At 33.0% G+C, this 22,307-nt stretch overlaps 1 protein-coding gene and 1 pseudogene across 4 annotated transcripts in view; one reads left to right on the top strand and one right to left on the bottom strand.

Moving 5' to 3' along the window:
- LOC145241333 (uncharacterized) overlaps positions 1–22,026 on the top strand; it is an 80,969-nt gene extending 58,943 nt beyond the window's left edge. For all 4 annotated transcript variants that reach the window (XM_080104167.1, XM_080104169.1, XM_080104168.1 and 1 more), the window contains 2 exons: positions 9,847–10,009; positions 15,599–22,026. In XM_080104167.1, the coding sequence (XP_079960293.1) occupies positions 9,847–10,009; positions 15,599–16,705 (1,270 nt within the window). In that variant the 3' untranslated portion in view covers positions 16,706–22,026. The remainder of the gene's footprint in view (positions 1–9,846; positions 10,010–15,598) is intronic.
- Positions 1,363–1,499, bottom strand: LOC145241773 (U2 spliceosomal RNA; annotated as a pseudogene).
- Positions 22,027–22,307: the final 281 nt, after the last annotated feature.

The raw sequence follows: 22,307 nt of genomic DNA, 5'->3' as shown, positions 1-22,307 counted from the left end.
ATAGGAGGTGTTCAGTTTCTAATGCAAAAGTCTAGTAAATCAATCAACCATTTTAGAACCACTCAATGTTTTTATGTCAAATTTTGCGACGTTAGCCCCCTTTTTTTTTTTTTTTTTTTTTTCAGATTATTTTAAAAAGCACAATTTAAAAAAAAGGCTAAATTTGCAAAATTTGGTCTAAAAACGTCGAGTGATTCTAAAATTGATGATCGATTTACCAGAATGTTGCATTATAAACCGAGCACCCCCTACAAATATTTAAATATTGACTTGAGAAAATCTTTTTTTATAATCCGATAGGTGAGTGTCCATTTGATAATAATCAGCTGAAAAAAAAAAAAAGACAAAAATAAAAAAAATACAGAGGGGGGTACAATTTCCATACGTGTACCGTTTTTTTTATCCAAGCAAATAAAATTTTACAACAAAGCAAGTTGTAGTGATTTCATTGGCCATGATTAAATCCAATGAAATAAAAAAAGGCAGGGGCCAACTCTAATAGAAGTTGAGAGGTCCAAAGTAAGCCTTTATGTTCAATACAGTTTAGTAGTAAAATCGCTAAAAATTGTAAATTTTGATTTTCTTAGTTTTAAATAAAACTACTTAATCAATTTACCTAATTTTTTGCAATATGACATCTTCAATCTATAACGAATAAGACTACTTTTTTGTATTTTCTTTACTTTTAATTGCCACCATAAGTGCCAATCTGAATAAGCACCACCTCTATATTTGCACAATCGATAAAACAGTTATTCCTATTATATCAATGAAAATCCATTGAAATAAATGTTTGTTTTTTTTGTTTTTTTAATTTCCTGTCATCAATGTCTATGGATAATTTAATGTTAAATTACATTTTTGGAAAAAATGAAAAATAATTAAAATTAATGGGATTAGGAAAAAATTTGTTTTGCACCAAAATAAGTTCAAAGAAGGAAACTCCTGTCTGACATAATTTTTTCATCTAGATAAATGAAGTTAAATAGATAACAAAACAGATTGACAATGACGACCTAGTGGTTCCATAATACTACTTTCATTTTAGGATATTGACAACATTGAAAAAAAAAAGTGTGTAAGACGCTCTTTTTCTCAATTAACAAGGCCGATAGCCATCAGTCGCATGCTCTCGTGTAATGAATGAATGTGTGAATGTAGGATTGACATGAAATTCTTAAAGATAGACTAAAATGACAGAAAAAATGGGCTGAAATGACTTAAATAAAAAGTAAATGACTTGGAATGACTTTAATGAACTTAAGAATGACTTGAATGCTTAAAAAATAACTGGGATCCTTCAAAAACAACTTGAATGATCTGGAGAATGACTTGAATGGCTTTGAGACTGACTGGTTGTAAAGTGGGTGATCTTTTTACATTAAATTAATACAGAAAAGTAATCCCCCACTTTATATCACAAAGTTACAAACAAAAGTACAGCATGTAGTAAGAACAGATACTACACTTTGATCTTTGCCAAAAGGCCAAGAAAAGAGTATTTATTTGCTCCCCCACCGAGCAAATTAGGCACAAGGCCGATTTTTAATGTGAGGAGTGAAGGGGAAATTGGGGCCAACTCCCCAGGGAGTAGGGGAGATGGATAGTGACAATTGGTATGAAGGGTTGCCCCTACATTAACTAAGGTCTTATATGTGGGGTTGCCCCCACATATGGTCTTTGCTTGCAGTATCTGCTGGAACATATACTACACTTTGAGATACTAAATCTTTTATTCAGGCAAAAAAATGAACATGAACAAAAAACTTAGGCACAAGGCCAACTCAAAAGGGGGGGAAGATGGGGGTCGTTGGTCATCCTTTCTTGGCCAAAAGGCCAAGAAAAGCTTAAAAAGCATCTATTAACAACAGACCTTTGATCTTAACCAAAAAGGCCAAGCACAAAAGTGTTACGGATAGACCGACCGACTTATAGAGTCGCTTGCACGCGACTAAAAGTTTAATAAGTAAAATAAAAGAACACTTGTATATTAATGAATTAAAATTTATTAAAAATAAAGGAAAAAAAAGTTTGACATGCATGTTTAAGTTTTTTTTTTTTCTTATTTCGTGCAAGCTGCAGATATTAGATATTCATCTGCTATATTATATATGACAAATAATTTATACAACTGTTAAGTTTTTTTTTTTCTTATTTCGTGCAAGCTGCAGATATTAGATATTCATCTGCTATATTATATATGACAAATAATTTATACAACTGTTAAGTTTTTTTTTTTTCTTATTTCGTGCAAGCTGAAGATATTAGATATTCATCTGCTATATTATATATGACAAATAATTTATACAACTGTTAAGTTTTTTTTTTTTCTTATTTCGTGCAAGCTGAAGATATTAGATATTCATCTGCTATATTATATATGACAAATAATTTATACAACTGTTAAGTTTTTTTTTTTTCTTATTTCGTGCAAGCTGCAGATATTAGATATTCATCTGCTATATTATATATGACAAATAATTTATACAACTGTTAAGTTTTTTTTTTTTTTTCTTATTTCGTGCAAGCTGAAGATATTAGATATTCATCTGCTATATTATATATGACAAATAATTTATACAACTGTTAAGCTTTTTTTTTTTCTTATTTCGTGCAAGCTGCAGATATTAGATATTCATCTGCTATATTATATATGACAAATAATTTATACAACTGTTAAGCTTTTTTTTTTTCTTATTTCGTGCAAGCTGCAGATATTAGATATTCATCTGCTATATTATATATGACAAATAATTTGTACAACTGTTAAGTTTTTTTTTTTTCTTATTTCGTGCAAGCTGCAGATATTAGATATTCATCTGCTATATTATATATGACAAATAATTTATACAACTGTTAAGTTTTTTTTTTTCTTATTTCGTGCAAGCTGCAGATATTAGATATTCATCTGCTATATTATATATGACAAATAATTTATACAACTGTTAAGTTTTTTTTTTTTCTTATTTCGTGCAAGCTGAAGATATTAGATATTCATCTGCTATATTATATATGACAAATAATTTATACAACTGTTAAGTTTTTTTTTTTTCTTATTTCGTGCAAGCTGAAGATATTAGATATTCATCTGCTATATTATATATGACAAATAATTTATACAACTGTTAAGTTTTTTTTTTTTCTTATTTCGTGCAAGCTGCAGATATTAGATATTCATCTGCTATATTATATATGACAAATAATTTATACAACTGTTAAGTTTTTTTTTTTTTTTTCTTATTTCGTGCAAGCTGAAGATATTAGATATTCATCTGCTATATTATATATGACAAATAATTTATACAACTGTTAAGCTTTTTTTTTTTCTTATTTCGTGCAAGCTGCAGATATTAGATATTCATCTGCTATATTATATATGACAAATAATTTATACAACTGTTAAGCTTTTTTTTTTTCTTATTTCGTGCAAGCTGCAGATATTAGATATTCATCTGCTATATTATATATGACAAATAATTTATACAACTGTTAAGTTTTTTTTTTCTTATTTCGTGCAAGCTGCAGATATTAGATATTCATCTGCTATATTATATATGACAAATAATTTATACAACTGTTAAGCTTTTTTTTTTTTTCTTATTTCGTGCAAGCTGCAGATATTAGATATTCATCTGCTATATTATAAATGACAAATAATTTATACAACTGTTAAGCTTTTGTTTTTTTCTTATTTCGTACAAGCTGCAGATATTAGATATTCATCTGCTATATTATATATGACAACTGTTAAGTTTTTTTTTTTTTACTAATTAGAATGAAACGAAGTTTAAATTATTTGTCATTTTAAATTATAAAAAATTAATTAAAAATAAAAGTTGTTTAAATTATTTGTCATTTTTAATTATAAAAAATTAATTTAAAATAAAAGTTGTTTAAATTATTTGTCATTTTAAATTATAAAAAATTAATTTAAAATAAAAGTTGTTTAAAAGTTGTTTAAATTATTTGTCATTTTAAATTATAAAAAATTAATTTAAAATAAAAGTTGTTTAAAAGTTGTTTAAATTATTTGTCATTTTAAATTATAAAAAATTAATTTAAAATAAAAGTTGTTTAAAAGTTGTTTAAATTATTTGTCATTTTAAATTATAAAAAATTAATTTAAAATAAAAGTTGTTTAAATTATTTGTCATTTTAAATTATAAAAAATTAATTTAAAATAAAAGTTGTTTAAATTATTTGTCATTTTAAATTATAAAAAATTAATTTAAAATAAAAGTTGTTTAAATTATTTGTCATGTTTTTTTTTTCTTTTTCTTGCATTTCATTCCGTTTCACTCAATCTTGGTTTTTGATCGCAAGGCCAAGGTTGCTTCATGCTTATGAAATTGTTGATGGCATCCATCTTGATTCTTACACATTTTAATTGTGTATTTCTCTAGTTTATATGGGCAAAATAAATTAACTTTGTGCACAAAATGACTCCTCAAGTAATAATATTTAAGATAAACATTTTTAATGCCTTATTTTTCCCATATCACCTGCAAAGCTTATTTAACGACATTACTGTAGTATTAATCAATGTTACCCAGGAGTACCCTGACTTGTATTTTTGTTCCACATAATTGTTTTTATTTTCTTAGTAAGTCATTGTTGAAAGTTAAATTTTATTATTATGGTATTGTTTGGTCATTAAAGTATGAATTAAAACTAAATTGTAATAAAAATTATAAATTTATTAAGAGAGTGCCTTATATACATACGCACAAGTGACAGCTGTTGTTCCCATAGTTGATGCTTTTGCATTTCTTTTTTTGGCAGCTAATTGCAGTCACCACTTCTTTGACCACTTGAGTAAATTTTATGTGTTTAGCTGTATCATTTTCATATCTTCTGTTGTGATTGGCCTGATTATTTTAACGTCATCAACAAATTTAGGAATTCCACTTCCAACAGTTTCGTCATTTATGTACCTTTGGAATAAGACGAACCTTAGTGCTGAACGCTAGGAAATGGCAGAAATTGCTGACTATTTTGAATGAAAAATGAATTATGCTTGATTTCCTTTCAACAAACTAGAGCAAGGGAACTTTTTTAACTTTCCAACATTACAACAATTGATCATCACTTTGGTCTTCATAACATTTACTCTCAGACCTTTGCATTCCTTTAAATCTGTAACTTAAACAAGTAGGTCATCGATTCACAGGCAATCAGTAAATCCTCAGTATACAGTATTTCTTCAGGAAAAATGAAAAGCAGCAGACTCTATACAGAACCGTGATGTAGTCTTGAGCATTAAAGCTATAACTATGTGTTAATTCTAACACAACTTTGAGCTATTCTGTGTTTTACTTGAACAACCTTTACTAACCACTTTTTGTTTCCTCCTCGTATATGCAATCTCTCTTGGCATTGTGAAAAGCCGTTTCCAGATCCACAAAGTAACATACAGGTTCTTTGACTATTCTTCCACATTTCCTATAACGAATCTGGTGAAAAGTGTCTGCTTTTCCATATGTCCAACATACTTTGCATTTAACTCTTATGCCCATTTTATCTTCAACTTTTTCGTCAAGGTGGCCTGCCGGTGTTTCCCTGGCTTTCCCCTGTGGTCCAAGATGGTTGATCAACCTCTGATGTCCTAATCTCTAATCCCCGATTCCTTTTAGTGGAACACTCTCTTGTCTTAATGTTTACAGGTTCAACATATTGGTCCTTCCCTGCCTTGGGTAGGCCCATAGAATCCACATCGGAGGTCCCATGCCCTTCTCTTGGGACCGGTCATCAGACCTACTTTGTAACATCATGCCAGCTTTACCTGGCTCTGGGGTTTCCTAATCTTTTCGCCTGCTTCCTCCGGCCCTTCCTCCATCCTTAGACTGTTTCATGCTAAGTCCTTAGTTTCCAGTAGGGAGAGTGGCCAACCCCTGATGGCATTTTTGAGTTTCTTTGTTGTTTAGATCATCCATGAATGCATTGATCAGAATGACCTGAATGCAGTTGCTATTCCGGTCGCTTCCTCGGGAAATGCAAGCACTGCCAATCTCTGTATGAACTCTGCGATATGGTCGATACTTTCATGGTAAGAAATCCTCAACTTTCGAACATCTTGGATAGCCACTTCACTGACATACTTCTTCACCAGTGACCCGCATAATTCCAACCAACAATAATTGATTATTGGTATAGATTGTCCCAATAAAATTTGAGACCCCATTCCTAGATTGAACAAAATGATAAGGAAATTGAAAAAAAAAAGTGACCAACATGTTAACGAGTAGGATCAAGATGATTAGAGGCCATAACTCTACTAAACACAAAGTTAAAGATTTTTGCAAGTGTTCTTGTGAATCGTTTGCAGATTGTTGTTGGTGACTTAGTCAAAGTCGAGCAGGAGAGGAGATCAATTCAAAACAATTTGCATCTGATTTGCACGTTCTTGGAAGGAAGAGAAGATGATATCAAAGCCATGCTGTTCAAGACTTTTTATAGGGTTGATCATCAAGTTCTAAACGTTACTCGTTTTAATCAAGTGGGCCACCATTCTTTATTGTCTACCAGTTTGGTAGTGTAAATGAATTGTCTTTGTAGTCATTCATGGTTTTTCCTGTCAGTACATCAGGGTTGTCTGCTGTCAGTTTTATTTTATGTCCTTGTGTTGAAATCCTTCCTTTGTAAATTAAATGATGAGGGTGGTGAGACCACTGGTGCTCTTTCTGACGGAGCATGAATTAGGGTTTCTGTTTGCTGATAATATCACCATTTTCATGTCTAGCTGTACTGACATTGCAACAGTTATCAAGGCATATAGGCGTCATCATCAACTGTAGCAAATCCAAAGATAGAAAAGAAAAAAACTATGTCCGCAGAGAGGTTCGTACTTAACATCTGAGCAAGAGAGGCATGAGAATGCTAGATTTGACAAATCATAGACATGTCAAAATATTGGCTTTTCTGGTTGTATTTTGTTAGAAGATATTTTGTGGGTTTTGCAGTTGAGAGAGCCTTTCCCGACCCCCATCATAAGTGATAGAAGAAACATAGTTCTTTGCTGAATGCTGAGCTGCGTTTAGAGCATTGCTGGAAACCAAGGTCTTTGCACAACCTAGAAAGAAACTATAGCGAATTAGTGGTTAGTACCACTTTGGATCGACTTTGGGAATGCTCTCAGTGAAGTTGGGCACCAGGCCAGAGTGATGTCAACAACTAAATATTCTCTGACCTGGCACTGGTTCAAAACGCACTACCCATGTATGCCAAATTATAAAAACCTACAATCCTCTATCTGTACAAGAGCCAAGTATGTCCTAGGATGGAATACTGTTGTTAAATCTTACCCGGATATACTCGGCATGCTCTATCTTGTCTTGATAGAGTTTGAAACCTAGTAGGTGATGCCCTTTTATCTTCTCTGCAACCTCTTTTCCACAGAAATGACGTTGCGAGCCTGTCTCTGCTTTATCATTATTTTCATGGCAAGTGTTTGTCTGAGCTCCAATCTATGGTCCACTCCCTGCCAAACTTTCACACAAAAAACTCTACTAGCTACAACCACTATCAACAATTTCCCTCCACTATCTTGTAAAAACCCCCCCAAAAAACCTGACTTAAGGAACAATCTCTTATGCACACGCAGTGAAGACTGTGAAGAAGAAATGTCCAAGCATACCTTCTTTACTTGCAGCAAAGTTTGACAACTCTAGGAGTATGTTAGAGAGGTAGCCACACATCGACACCTAGTGAGACTAGTTATATGGGTTACATGTCTTTATAAGGTTCATGAAGTAGGATCTGTTTCTGATTGCGATTTGGTTGTTTAAACTTCAGCTTAAGGTAAAGATAAGAATTGAAAAAACTACATTGTATGGAGTTTGGCAAGAGTTGAGTGAATAACATAAACTGATGCATCTGATGAGGAGTCGGGTCCAAGTTTGTGTTTCCTGCCTGAGTATGGCATGCGTGGTCCTGGGTGTTACGAAACTCATCGCTTAAAGTTTGTTTAAAAAAAATTCTTAGTGGAATAAATGCATCCTGCCTCTGTTTTATTTCTGGTACTAGAGAGATTCCCCCCCCCCTCCCCATGCTCACTTCCCATACTTATTTTGCCCTTGACCACCTCGAAATGTTCTATTTTGGAGAATGCCATTCATTTTCATATTCCATTCTGTTGATTTTTTTTTTTTTTTTTTTTATCCCTTTTAGCTCTCACTCCAATTTAGAGATTGTCCTGTTTGTTTTTTTGTTAACCCAGAAAACCTTGGTCAGTCTGATACTTATCAAAAGATTCGGAGAAGCTTACTGACCACCCCATTAGCATTTTTTTTTATTCTTTATCTTTTTAGATGTTTGTAGATTGTCACACTTCCTATCATTACTCATATTTATTTTTGTAAATAAAATTTCATTTAAACCAGGATTAAATCCATGGAGTGATGCAGTTGTGATGCAGTTGTGATGCAGTTGTGATAGCGTTTAGTTTAGATTAGGTACTCTCCACTCCCATCTCCCCCTAAACCAAAAGGGAGTCATACCTTAGACAAACAATTATTTATTGTGATTTTTAATTTTTGTCTAAATAAATTGTTTTGTTAGCTAGGAGCAAAGTGTAGTATCTGTTCTGATTCTACATTTCATCTTTTTTTATTTCTTCAATAAGTGAAGAAGAAATCCTTTAGGCTAGAATTTTTTATTTTTGTCTCAATTCAGTGCCATTTTTTTTTTTTTTTTTTTTTTTTACAAGGTAGTCACCACTTATCAAGGCCCGGAAGCCACTCAGGAATAAGGGTTATTGCATATACAGTAATCAATGGGATAGTATTATTAGTAGTAATTATTATTGGAGATTTGATAAAGTGTCTTACTTAAGGGGGCGGTTCATCAGGAATTTGTTTATGTTGGACTTGAAGACATCCAGGTTGTAGTCAGGTCGGAAACAGGCAAATGGAACAGAGTTTAACAGGCGTGTACTTCTAAGGAAAGAAGCTTTGTTCATGGAATCTACATTTTGATAAAGAATGGGGAAAAATTTTGACAGTGGTTTCAGCTAGACTGGTGTTTATCGTGAAAGATTGGCAAGGGAGGACCAGAGATTGAAGCTCAGACGAGCACTTGCCATGGAAGTAACGATAAAACAAAGACAGAAGAAAAAATATTTCTTAAAAAATAATAGCTATTTTTCCTGATTTCAATACAATTACCGATTCAGATTCTTTTTAAATTTCTAAATGTTGTTTTTTTTTTTTTTTTTTTTTTGTGTGTGTGTGTGTGTGTGCAGAGGGAGGGATGGATTACCAGAAAAAACCCATGTAACATGCATGTATTTTCACAAATGTACAGATACACTTATGTATATGGCGTATAGGTATTAGTTTTACTGGTAGATTAAAATCAATACTTATCATTTCATCATCAATATGAGCCGCAATAAATTTAGTTTTAAACAAAAACAAAGAAATAAAAACAATAAAAAAGAATTGTTTTGGGCATTGGGAAATAGGCACAAATTTTTCTGATTCTGATGCGCCCAAATATATTTTGATCTTTTCGCTTCAAATGAATCGTCTAGACACTAGTGATTAAAACTTATTTGAAAAGTTTCTTTTGTTTTTCTTATTTTTATTTATTTAAGAAGTATGTCATAGTTTGCTTGAAGCATTGTTTATCGGATAAAAGATGTGTTTGAAAGCTTGTAAATGCAGGAATTATTCAATCCTAGGAATAGATAAATAAATAATGATAGATAATTCAAAGGGTTCAATAATTCCCAATAAATATTTATTTACCTGACTGTAGTTGGTATATTCCGCAAATGTTTTCAGGGGCAACCCCTATTTTCAAGAGGTAACAAATGTATGTCAACTCTCGACGTAAATTATTTTTCAGGAATCGAAATGTTGCTGAAACCATCGTAAAACCTGTCGAGACTCCGACTCATTCTTATGTCATTCATAACCATCAGAGCAGCATGTTGGCGAATATGGCGGAATTGTGGAAGAAAGGAAAATTTTGCGATGCAACAATCGGAAATGGTACGATGAAGATTATGGTTAGTAGTGACATTTTCATTTCTTTGTCTTTTTCAGTTTTTTTTTTACTGCATGATTTGTGTCACATGACCATTCCTGTAATGATGAAAATTTTGTTTTGAAATTGTTGAAACGAGGATTAGTATTTTAGATTATTTCGACTACAGTTCTCATCTTAGATGTTCTCAGAACATTTTTGTTGATGTAACCTCTGACTTCATGTTCATTGTATCAAATTTAAGTTTTTTTTACATTTTTTTTCAAAACTCTTAATTCATCCCAAACAAGAAACATGGCTACTGTAAGGGGCTACTGTAAATTGTAAGGAAGGGCATATTTATAGGGGTCATACTAAGTGGAGAGTTATGCAATGAGATGCTTGTTCGCATTACATTTAAACTTCTACATGTTGGTATGGACAAGGACGGAATTCCAGAGGTTGTTAGTTCAAATAGCTATTGTTAGAAAACCTGGCATCTGCTGACCTCTACGTTGAAGGAGTGGGATCTAGCTGATTGTTGAGTTGATCAGGAGCATTTATGTTAGGGAGGTACTAGTGCGGCAAGTTTCTTTGAATACTTGTAAAACAAGCACAGGGATGCAATATTGTGTTAGTGAGACAAGGATTGAAACTTGTTTAACAGTGCAAAACCTATTACACTACACTCTATGGCAGACACGACAGGAAGACGAATGAACACATTTCTAAAGAAATGGCAGAAACACTAGAGGAAGACCTCCAATCTGTAGTGGAATGGGGACAAAAGTGGTTGGTCGCGTTCAATGCTGCCAAGACTAAACTAGTTTCATTCAATAATTACAAGAAACCCTCTCTACCACCCATAGCAATGGCCAACGACTCTTTATCTGAGAGTCCATCTTTCAAACTCCTTGGCCTAACGTTCACAGGAAACATGAGTTGGAACAATTACATTGAAGGCATTGCCAGGGCCGCTGCAAGAAAGGTAGGCTCTCTCTACCGTGCTAGAAAACTACTAACACCCGAAAGTATCCTGTACCTCTATAAGGCCACCATTCGCCCATGTATGGAGTATTGCTGCCACATCTGGGCTGGTGCATCGGCTACTAGTCTCTCGCTCCTTGACAAGGTTCAAAAGAGAGTCGCAAACCTGATAGGCCCTGAACTGGCATCTAAGCTTCAGCCTCTGTCCCATCGACGAAATGTTGCATCCCTCTGCCTTTTCTACAAGTATTTTAGTGGTGAATGCTCTGACGAACTGCAATCACTTGTGCCCCCACGACGCGAGCACCCTCGACAAACCCGACAGGCTACTAGATCCCACCCCCACACTGTAGAGGTCCCTAGATGTAAAAGATCTTTTTACTCCAAAAGTTTCTTCCCCAGAACCGCAAGACTCTGGAATTCCATTCCAGGTCCCTGCTTCCCCAACAGTACTGACATGCAGAAGTTCAAGTGTAACGTGAACCGACACCTTGCTGCCCAAATCCCTACATAGTACCCCAGTAGTTGTTGCCCCTGATAGTAGCCCCCTACACCAAAGTGGCAATTTGCCTTGTTTGGGGTGAAAATGTAATAAAAAAAAAAAAAAAAAAAAAAAATTAGATTGGAGATTTTTTTACCCTGTTTAAGGAGTGACTAGTAGTTGATTCACCAGCCCTGATGCAACAATACTCCATGCAACGGCAGATGATGATTTTGTAGAAATGTAGGAGACTTGCATGCATGAGAAGTTTTCTAGCATGTTAAAGGAAGCCTACTTTATTTGCAGCAGCATTGGCAGTGTCTTTTCTGTATTTGTTTGAATTCATGTTACCTGTGAATGTTGGGCTGTGAGTTTAAATGATAAATTCCTAGATAAGGGTTCTATTAATCATGACAATCGCTGGTTGAAATTTTTCTTATACTTGTTGAAGGAAAGAAGCTTAGTCTTAGTAGCATTTCAATTTTATGATCCATTTTTGGTCTTGTTTCACGATAGACTGGAGGTAATTTTCTAAGAATTCAGGTATTGACGTGGATGTGTGTACACTTGTTTTGTTCACATGTCGAGAATAGAATGTTGTATCATCAGCAAATATACCCATCTCAGATACAATTGCATCAGGGAGGTAATTTATCAAAATCAGAAATAAGGTTCCAAGGGTTGATCCCGGAGACACACTTGTATTAATGACTTGTTTGGCTGTATGGTCGTCAAGGACAACCCAGATTTTCTTTTAGTTAAGAAGGATCTAATTATATTAAATATTTGTCCAGTAATATCATACAAATTAATTTTCATGTGAAGATTTTGGATATTATATTGAATACTACAGCTCTAACTTTTCTTGTCTTGTCCAGTGTATGCTAGAGGCATTCAGAAATGACCGTTCGGATAACCGCATTAAAACAGGTTTGCCTAAATCCATGCTGTTGGCCTAAAAAGGTGTTACACATTAACAAGGTGGTGTACTATTATTAGATTGATTTATGGTTCAAAGATTTTAGCGAAGAGTGGAAAGAGACTGATGGGTTGGAAATATTGCAAGTCATTTCAGCTATCGAGGAAGAAAAATTCTGCAAGGCATTTGTTGTAGAGAATACAAAGGCCATTACTATATACCATGGAAGATCAGACCCATATACTTAGGTGGCATCAAGATTTTTTATCATATTCTGTACATGGAAAAAGATGATCACATCATGTGATTTCTGTCTGCAGTAGAAAATTTGGGAGGGAATGGTTTGTAGATTTCAAGGTGAATTGCTAGGCAAGCATCAGCCTTATCAGTTGCCATGCAATCAACATCATGATGGTTGAAGATAAGGAATTGTTCATTGACTATTATTTACTATTGTGGATTTTACAGAAATTGCAACTTTTGAATTTCTGCAATTCTTTTTTCTGATCATCTCAGTTTACTTACTTTTAACCATGGCTATTGCACTTTTAATTGCTTGATGCTATAAATTTTTGTCTATTCATATTTGACTTATAGCGGTTAAATCGTCAGAATATTTGCTGTCTATATATAATATCAGCTGCACAAATTGAAATGACATATTTGGGGCGAATGGAGCTTACTAAAGAATTTCCAGGTCGGGGACATGTGCTTCTATGCCTGCTATGACTCACTTAGTTCATTTGGGAACCGTTTAGTAGGAAAAGGAATGAGTTCCCAATCTGTTTATAGTATCTTGTCATTTTGAGTCAAGCCTCTTTGGCTTTCGGTTGAAATTTTTGTGCGATATCAAACATTATCACAAGGTGGTTAGTGCTCCTGAGTTGATTCTAAGCATTCGTCACACAAACCTCAGGTCTGGGAGATGGATCAGTAAATGATACCCTGTGAAAGAAATCTGTGATAGAGAAACTGTGCTGTTATCAGCCACATTTCTATAGAAATGTAGAAATGAAGCCAGTTTCCGTGGTGGACATTAAAATCCTAAAAAACATGTATTTGAATGCTCAGATCTAAAGAAATATTATCAGACATAGGCAGGATACATTTTTGGATCGAAGGAGAATGGTAGATGAAATGTAAGTAATGGATGCTGTGTTGTAAGGTTAATCTAAAGTATGTGTCTGCCTACCTATCTGATTCTAGACTATGGTCTCTACTCAAGAAAAAAGTGTTATGAATATAGAGTCCATGCATACGTTTGTCAGGGTTCATACTGCAGAATGGGAAGTATTTAGTCATGTCAAAGTGATTTGAGGAGTTTAGGTTAGTTTCAATTAATGCTAGAATATCTAAGGAGTTTACTAAGAGAAATGATTCTCAATCATCGATGTTACTTCTAAGCCAGTCGTCGCGGGTTCGCTCCACTGGAATGAGCATTGGAGGCTCAGAAGGTGTCTATCTAATGCGCAACAGATACTGCACCTAAACTGCACAATCAAGTTTGGAGCCAAGGTGGAAAGTCCTGTGGCGATGGAGTGAGACTACGCTAACACCGAGGGATAAAGCACTGAGGTTCCAACTAGTCATCGTCAAGATTGATGGACTGCATGATGATGATGATGGATATGGAAATAAGTGAATTTGTTTTTAGGTGCGTGTCTGGTTTGAGCTTATTTCTTTTTGCTTATAATACTATTTTCTTTTAATGTTTTTTTTTTTTAAGATAGAGTGGGTTTGGCAAATCTTCACCTATGGGATTCTAAAGTCTGTTGGATATAAATGCATATGCAGCACGCCACTACAGTTATCTCATTAGATGCTCTTAGTGCTACCAATCTGAAAAAGCAGAGAGACAAACTGTCAACACTACGCTCAACCTGTCAGAATAAGAGCAGTCATGTAAAACTAAGTGACAAGAAATTGCCCCCAAGTTATCCAGATAGAGAAATAGTGATGGATGAGATGGCGTTCATTGTCCTAATCAGGAAACAAGACGAACACTGTTTTTGAAGTGTTCCTATGAAGGTACCTGGCAAATAAGCTAAATAAGACAAAGGAGTGCAAAACCGGGTGATAGACAAAGCTTATCTACTCCTTGTTATTCTGCAACCAAGATATTTTGTTTGAGTCTCCAGTTCCAGGAACGTTGTCGACCAGAGTTAAGGAGGTTTCCCTCCCTCAGTGTTTTGGTGCCAACATGTTGGACATTAGTACATAGGTTTTACATTAGTTTTCTTTCTAGATAGATGACCATTGTTTATTTCTTGCGCTTTTAATTTTTTATTCTTCTGCCCTTTTTATTTTTCTAAAATTCCAAAGTATTTGTGCAGAACCGCACATAAGTGATATAATTAATTGTAATTTTGTTTTACTTGACAATGTAATGAATTCACTGTTTTATTTATCTTTTTTATTTCATTATGTTTTTCTAACATTTTGTTTTGTGATTTAACGACATGAATGTGCTTTGGCCATTGTTTTGTACCCCTGCCCACACACACATTCAAGAACTGCCAGAAACTGCCTAAATGAATTCCGAACGCACTAGTTTGCCAGTTTCTGTTACATGAGTAAATGGTATTTATAAAAAATAATTTAAAAAAAAGATAACTGCTTTTGCTAGCAACATGATTGGTAATTATATGTAGAAAAAAAGATCGGTCTGTAAGTAATGCTGAAATTTTCAAAAATCGTTTCATTATTACTCTGTACATAAATATTTGAAATATGGGAAAAAATTCCATCTTGAACGAATTTTTAATGTTCAGAAAACAGTAGTCAGGCAGTTTTTTCTTTATATTGAACTAGTTGCCCGAGCAAGAGAGAGGTTCGTGATCCCCTATCTTTTTGCCTCTCTTTCTCTCTGTGGCAACTGGTTCAATATAATGAAAAACTTGACAGACTACTGTTTAAGCTAAATACAATGCTGATTAGAAACTATTACCTGTAAAGAATAACAAAAGTACCCCCCCCCCCACCCATTGTGTTAATTTTGTTCCTGGCGACTTCAAGGATGTTTTTGTTACAATAGCAGTGTCAAGGTTATGTTGAATCTAATGATTTTAAGGTTCATAAGTTCATTGTGTGAAGTTTATGACTTTAATCAGATAAAATTATGCCTTTTTTTTGTTTTTACATAATTTATCTTTATGTTCTATGCAATCTAAACTTTTTTTTATAAAAAAAGCAATTTTCTTTATAAGTATCTGTCATAATGATTTCTGTTTTGATTTATTTTGTAGGTGCACAAAATTGTATTACTGGCTCTCAGCCCTCAGCTGGTCGATTCATCCAATTCAGATTTGACATCAGAATGTTTCCAGTTCAACTTTCCACAGGAAATTGGTGGTGATGCATTGTGGGCATTTTCTAAATACATGTACGAAGGAGTTGTTTCTCTAAATTCTGATGTGCTCGAAGATATGGAACAGATCTCTGCAATCCTCAACTTGCAAGACTTGAAAGACACATGCAATTTATATCGTAATCAAGTTAATCTTCCGATCAAGACTACACGGTCATCGCAGTTGTTGGCTACAAAGCACTTAACTCCAGCAGATCATACGGCCATTAATTTAAACCCTTTACCAGCATCCATCAAATCAGAAGCGTCACAAAGTGTAGCAACAATCAAATCAGAAGCGTCACCGAATGGAGTGACGATCAAATCAGAAGCGTCACCGAATGGAACAACCATCAAATCAGAAACGTCACTGAGTGTAGTAGCGATCAAATCAGAAGCATCACCGAGTGTAGTAGCCACCCAATCAGAAACATCACAGATTAGAGCGGCCACCAAATCAGAAACGTCGTCGATTAGAGCAGCCATCAAATCAGAAGCATCACAGAGTGAAATTTCTGTCTTTAGCCTCCCAAGTGGAGATGTCACAGAGACTGTATCAAGACCTGCCCAGCATTTACAAATCATGATGCCAGAATCCAACAATACTCGACTTAACCAGTCGTCTATAGGAGGTGTGAACCGAGCTACAGATGATCGGACATGTGTCACGATCAGTGGGTCGGATTCTGATTCTGATCTGACTCTTGTTTCTAGTAACAGCAAAAAAAATTTGGTCCGAAAGAGAAGGAGCCGACATATCAAAAACAATTTTCTACAGTCAAGACAACCGGAATCGTTTCTAAATAATATGCGTGAAAGCTGCCCACCACATTCTTACAACGGAAATGATAATCTCACAAATCCATCTCAATCCAAACAAATGAAACTGTCAGATAATTTGGTAATTGATCATTCACAAAGTTTTGAAATTTCATACGCTGGCTCCAACCAGCGATCAAATAATGTACCTTATTCACTTATTGAAGACTCTGATGAATCATCCTAACAAAGCAGTTTTATTCTTTCCGTATTATTGTATTATAGTTCATTAAAAAAGAATTATGCATTATAATGTTTTTGAAATGAAACATGTTCATTAAATAATGTCTTTGGTTAAATTTTGTTTTTGATTTTTAATAATTGTTGAATTGGTTCATTTTTTATTAAAAGTTGCATAATCTTATCTGATCAAATTGGCAAAAATAGCAATTTTGGGTGTTTATTTAGCATTAAAACTATTTTTTAAAAAAACTAAATTGCAGAAATTTTTTTTAGATTTTTAGATTAACATAAAAATGAGCATATGTTTCTTGTGGAACAGTATAATTTTAATGTAATATATATATATATATATATATATATATATACTTTCAGATTACAGCTTGTATAAATACTGTAAAATTAGTCCATATAAATATTACATTATAAGACGATCCCAATCAGATAAATAAGCTCAATATACGAGATAGAACAATAGTTTAAATGAAAATTTGGAATTAAATTCAGTAAACTAAAAAATTTGACAAATTTATTCGACAAAAAATACAAAAATAGTGTTGGGATTTAATTGGAAAAGTCGTAACTTTTTGGGATATTGGAATGGGAAAAATTTGTGCTTATTTTTTTATGCCAAAAATGATTCCTTTAATTGTTTATTTTTTAGTGTTATTTTGTTTAAAACTGATTTTTTCTGTTGCTGGTACTAAAGATGAATATTCATTTTGAACTGCCAATAAAATTAAAATCCATAGATCACTTCAAAATTGTATGTTTTACGTTTGCAAAAACACGTGCATGTAATGCATGCGTTTTTACGGTGGTTTGAAATGAAAATAATAATAAAAATAACTCTATAACTGCACATTAAAAAAAATTAAATTTCTGCAAAAACGCATGTGATATGTGCGTATATTTTTGTAAACATAAAACTACACTGCGATCTATAGATTTTAGTTTTGCTTTCAGTTTAGAATCAGTAAATGTTTATTATTTCATCATTAATATGAGCCATCGAAAATTTTGTTTTAAATAAAAACAATTAAGAAAATTCAGAAAATAGTCACGATTTTTTTCCAATACTCCAGAAAGTTCCTTTTTTTATTTAAAAAATGTATTATTTCATTTTGATTCCTGATTCCAATAAATCTTCTCAACACTAATATATCATAACGTAAGATATGAGAAATCACCGAGACAAAAATCACGATACTAAGAAGATTTAATTATTTTTTCAAATTAATGAAAATACTTATTAAACTATTTTGGCCCGTACGAGTCTTTTTCAATGAGATGTTGAATGATTTCTTTTTTTCTCAATTGTCGAGATGTAGCATCATCCTGCCATATACATCCTTAGGTGTGAGAAAGTGTCTAGAGAGATAGAGAACTGATTTTACAATTAAAAAAACATTAGCTGAGACTTAATACAATTAAACAAAACAAACCATTTCTTAACCCAATCTATAACTGAACTCGGGCCAATTTCTAAATTAGCTGCATATTTCAACTGATCGGAGGGAGGTGGGCAAGAACCAATACCAAAATAGAAGGTGGTGTCATCAGCATAAATGTTAATTTTCTGAATAATATTCTCTGGAAGGTAATTTATATAAGGAACAATAGTCATCACTAGGGCTAGGACAACAGTGTAATCTTTTCATTGTTTTGACTTTCGAGTTGATATCTTCTATGCTTTTATATAGTGGTGTGGTTCTCAGTTGATTAACTGTGTCTAAGTGTGTCGGATATATACTTGAGTCAAAACAATGAAAAGAATATGCTGTTGTCATAGACCTAGTTATCACATAAAATTTATTTCCCTTTGCTTTGGTTTACAGCACATGGACCATATATGGCAGTACTCTACGGATAAATTTATAATTACCTGACCGTTGATAACTAAATATTTTCACTTACTAGCTAAATAGAACTGTTATTAGCAAAACCCATATGATTTTTGGAATATGACATTTTCATTCTGTGAGGAATATGTACATCACAAAGATTTTTCTGTCTTTAAAAAAAAAAATAAGTGTAATTCTAAATATACACCAAATTTTATGTATAGACTTAAACGTATAGGCATTCAAATTTCTGCAGATGTTTTTTTTTTTTTTTAAATAGCCTTTGTTAAAAAAAGTATATATTATTCTATTAAACTTTTCTTGTTTAAATAATTTCACTTTGCTTGTTTTATTTAAAAAAAAAAATAAAATAAAGGTTGAAAAGAAATTTTTCATTCAATAATGAGCTTTAGAAGATAGTTGGCGGGGGGGGGGGAACCTACAATCGCCAAAAGATAAGTATTTTATTATTTCTAGGTGCCACTTGAAAAAATCACTTGCAAATGTGACTGTCCCGCTCGCAGTGTAAAGCCCTGTATGGGTTATTTAATGTCGAATTTTGCTGCTCTCAAATAGAATCTTGTAGGTAGGATAATTATTTTTTAATTGTTAAAAAACATTGCACCTAGAAGGATATTTTACAGTAAGAGTAAAATCATTAGTCCTAGGAACATTACTGGAAAAAAAATGATTTTTATAAGGATATTTTACAGTGAGAGTGAGAATATCAATTTTAGAAAACGATAGCAAGCTGCCTAGTGTTGCCCGGTCATAAAATACATTAAAATATAATGTTTTAATTTATGCTGTAAAAAAATAATGCTGCTAAAGATATAAATGTATATTTGCACATGCATAGATGTGCATTTTAAGTTGACTTATGTCTGTCAAGTTCCAATTTTTTTTCAATTTTGACCCCTTAGCAGCTATTTTTACCGGCTAAAGATCAAATCAAATTCGTTCTACAGATCCAAATTCCTTATATATCAAGTTTCAAATCTGTAGACCAAAAATTGACTGAGTAGTTTGGTAGAAACTGTTCCCCAGACAAACAATGTCACTTTTATATGTAGATTAATCTTAGAAAACATTACTCTTTAGTATAATAATCTTTTTTCTCTACATGAATGACCCTTAACCACTGCTTTCTAGTATCTATTTGGGGAGAAAAATAAATATGGGAAATAAAGGTTTTGATATTTTTTAAGAATCAGATTAATATTGTTGACAAAAAATTTATAGATGCTAGGGCTTGATGTGATCAGTTGATTGATCTGATCGGGCCTCTCTGATCTCTCATCCTGGCAAAGTAAGAGCCAAAGTAGATTGTTACAAGTCACTAAACCATGGAGTGCTTGTCCATCCTAAGGCATCACAGACTGCCACTAATGGTCTACGGGTGGCGTTTTTTTTTTTTAAAGTGGTGTTCTGCTCTGCATTACATTGCAGTTGACGAATATGTGGCTCTGCTGACACAGTTCATCTCTTTTTATTACATGTTTTTGGGTTATGTCCTTAAAACACTATCCAGTTAATTAATCGGTTATCATTACTGCCTGATTTGCCTGAAATGGATGATCATTTTAACTTTGAATTAAAATAAAAAAAACTAATCCCTTACTCTAAATTCTAAAGTAATTGTTTTGTTTTTTTAAATTTTTACTGCCAAATGTTTTAGGCTGTTTGTGTAAGGGCATACATTTACCAAAAAATAATAATGTGTCAGTCACATCTTTATCAACTTTAGGTTATATACAAAAAAACTCAAACTAATACATTGAGGACATTGCCAAGATTGCGGCAAAGAAGGTGGGCTCCTTCTAATGTACTAGAAAATTATTATTACCAGATCACATCCTATATCATTGTAAAGCCACAATTTACCCATGCATGGAGTATTGTTGCCACATCCGAGCGAGTCCGTCTATCATCAGTCTCTCACTCTTAGACGGTCCAACAAAAATCTAAAATCTAATAGGTCTCACACGATCAACAATCCATGTACCTGTTTTACAAGTACTTTAGTAAAATATTCTCTGAACTATAGTACTTTTGCCCCTCGATGTATATCCCCCTAACAAGCAACAAAATCCCACCCCTTCACTGTTGAAGTTCCTTGATGCTGGGATGTCTTCTACTCTAGTAGCTTCTTCCTTCGAACTGCTAGACTTTGGAATTCTCTTCCTGTTTCCTTCTTCCCTGACTACTAACTCACAGAAGTTTAAATGTAATATGAATAAACATCTTGCTGTACAACTCCTGCTGTCCTCTGTTAGACACAATTCCAAATAGTAGCCCTTTATGTTTGGGGTGAAAAAGAGTTTTAAAAACATACACTGTTCTAACATACATTTTGAAGGCTTAACAGCATTGCACTGTCATTTGCATTCTTAGCATTAAATTAAAAAAAATAATTTAGTATAATTAAAAGATGTTTAGCCACCAGTACAATAATCAAGTAATGTTAAGAAATATCCTAATATTTATGTAAGAAGGAATGTTATGTTGAGACATCTTTCTGTACAACAAATAATGAAAAAAGGATACAAAAATAGTGAACTGTTTCTTTAGATAAGGACAGAAGTTAAATTTCTCTGGGCCTTTTAGCTAAGATCTGTTTTAATACTATATTTCATCTGCTCTGTCTTGGGATAGTGAGAAAGAATCCTTTGAATTGAGTTAATTTTTATTTTTTTAACAATCTAGGGTGCCAGTTTTTGAGGAACTGGATGTTCCCCACATAAAAACTGACCATATATCAAACTCTGTCCCCAGGGTTGTATGTAAATAGACATAAGTTGATTTTTATTTTAAGGCCATTAGTGAAGAAAGAGCCTATTAAATTTTTTTTTCCAGACTGGAATATTTCATTTTGTAAAGAAACTAAAATGAAATACATTTTAAATGTTTTTTTTTCTCTTAGATCAAATGAGATGGTGCAACTACAAAAAAAAGTAAGAATTGGCTAGTCAGAATCAAATATTGATTTGTCTTATTGATGCACAATCCTACTTCTACAGCAAAATAACAAAACTTTCTTTCCTAACAACTTTATAAAAAAAAAAGTCTGTCTCCAAAACTGAACTAAAGTTTAACATACTTTTGGTTGACACGATTCAATGTTAATGAGAGGAAAAAGTGAATGAAAAAAAAAAAATGTTTAGATAATTTTTATTTTTCATGATTTTTTATAAAATCTACAAATTTGGATTTTACATTATTTTTTTTCCTCAGAAACTGAAGAAAATCAGATTTCTGGAAAGGGTGATACAAAAAGGCAATCTTCATAAAGTATGTTTTTATTTTAAGTATTAATTAAAATTATAACCAATAAAGTTTATAATTTGCTGTATAAAAGTTGATCATCTTCACTTTGGTCTTGATCCTATGTTTCAATTTTCTATTTGGTGTCCAATCTCTGTGCTGATGAAGAGATTTTATTTCAATAAAAATTTGTATTGTCTTGGAAACGATCGTACACAGATTAGTTGTTTGTGTTAAATTCTTGGAGCCTTTGTTAATGATTATTTTTTTAATCATATTGTTGCATAGGTAACGGGCAACACCGGAAAATATTGGAAGCCAGGCAAAACCAGATGTAAATCGGATTAATGGTGACGACATCAACCCTACATTCTGATTGACGAATTGAGATCTTGAAACAATGAGAGAAATATTTAACATCGATGGATTGAAATTGCTAAAAGTACAAAAAAGCATAAAAAAATAGAAGACTATCAAAATAAGAGAACAGTAATTCCAACC

Source organism: Euprymna scolopes, chromosome 20 (assembly GCF_053919585.1).
Source record: "Euprymna scolopes isolate OS-2025 chromosome 20, ASM5391958v1, whole genome shotgun sequence".
In the NCBI taxonomy this organism is placed as follows: domain Eukaryota; kingdom Metazoa; phylum Mollusca; class Cephalopoda; order Sepiida; family Sepiolidae; genus Euprymna; species Euprymna scolopes.
The sequence above is the reverse complement of the archived record's forward strand: the minus strand, read 5'-3'. Positions and strand labels throughout refer to the sequence as shown.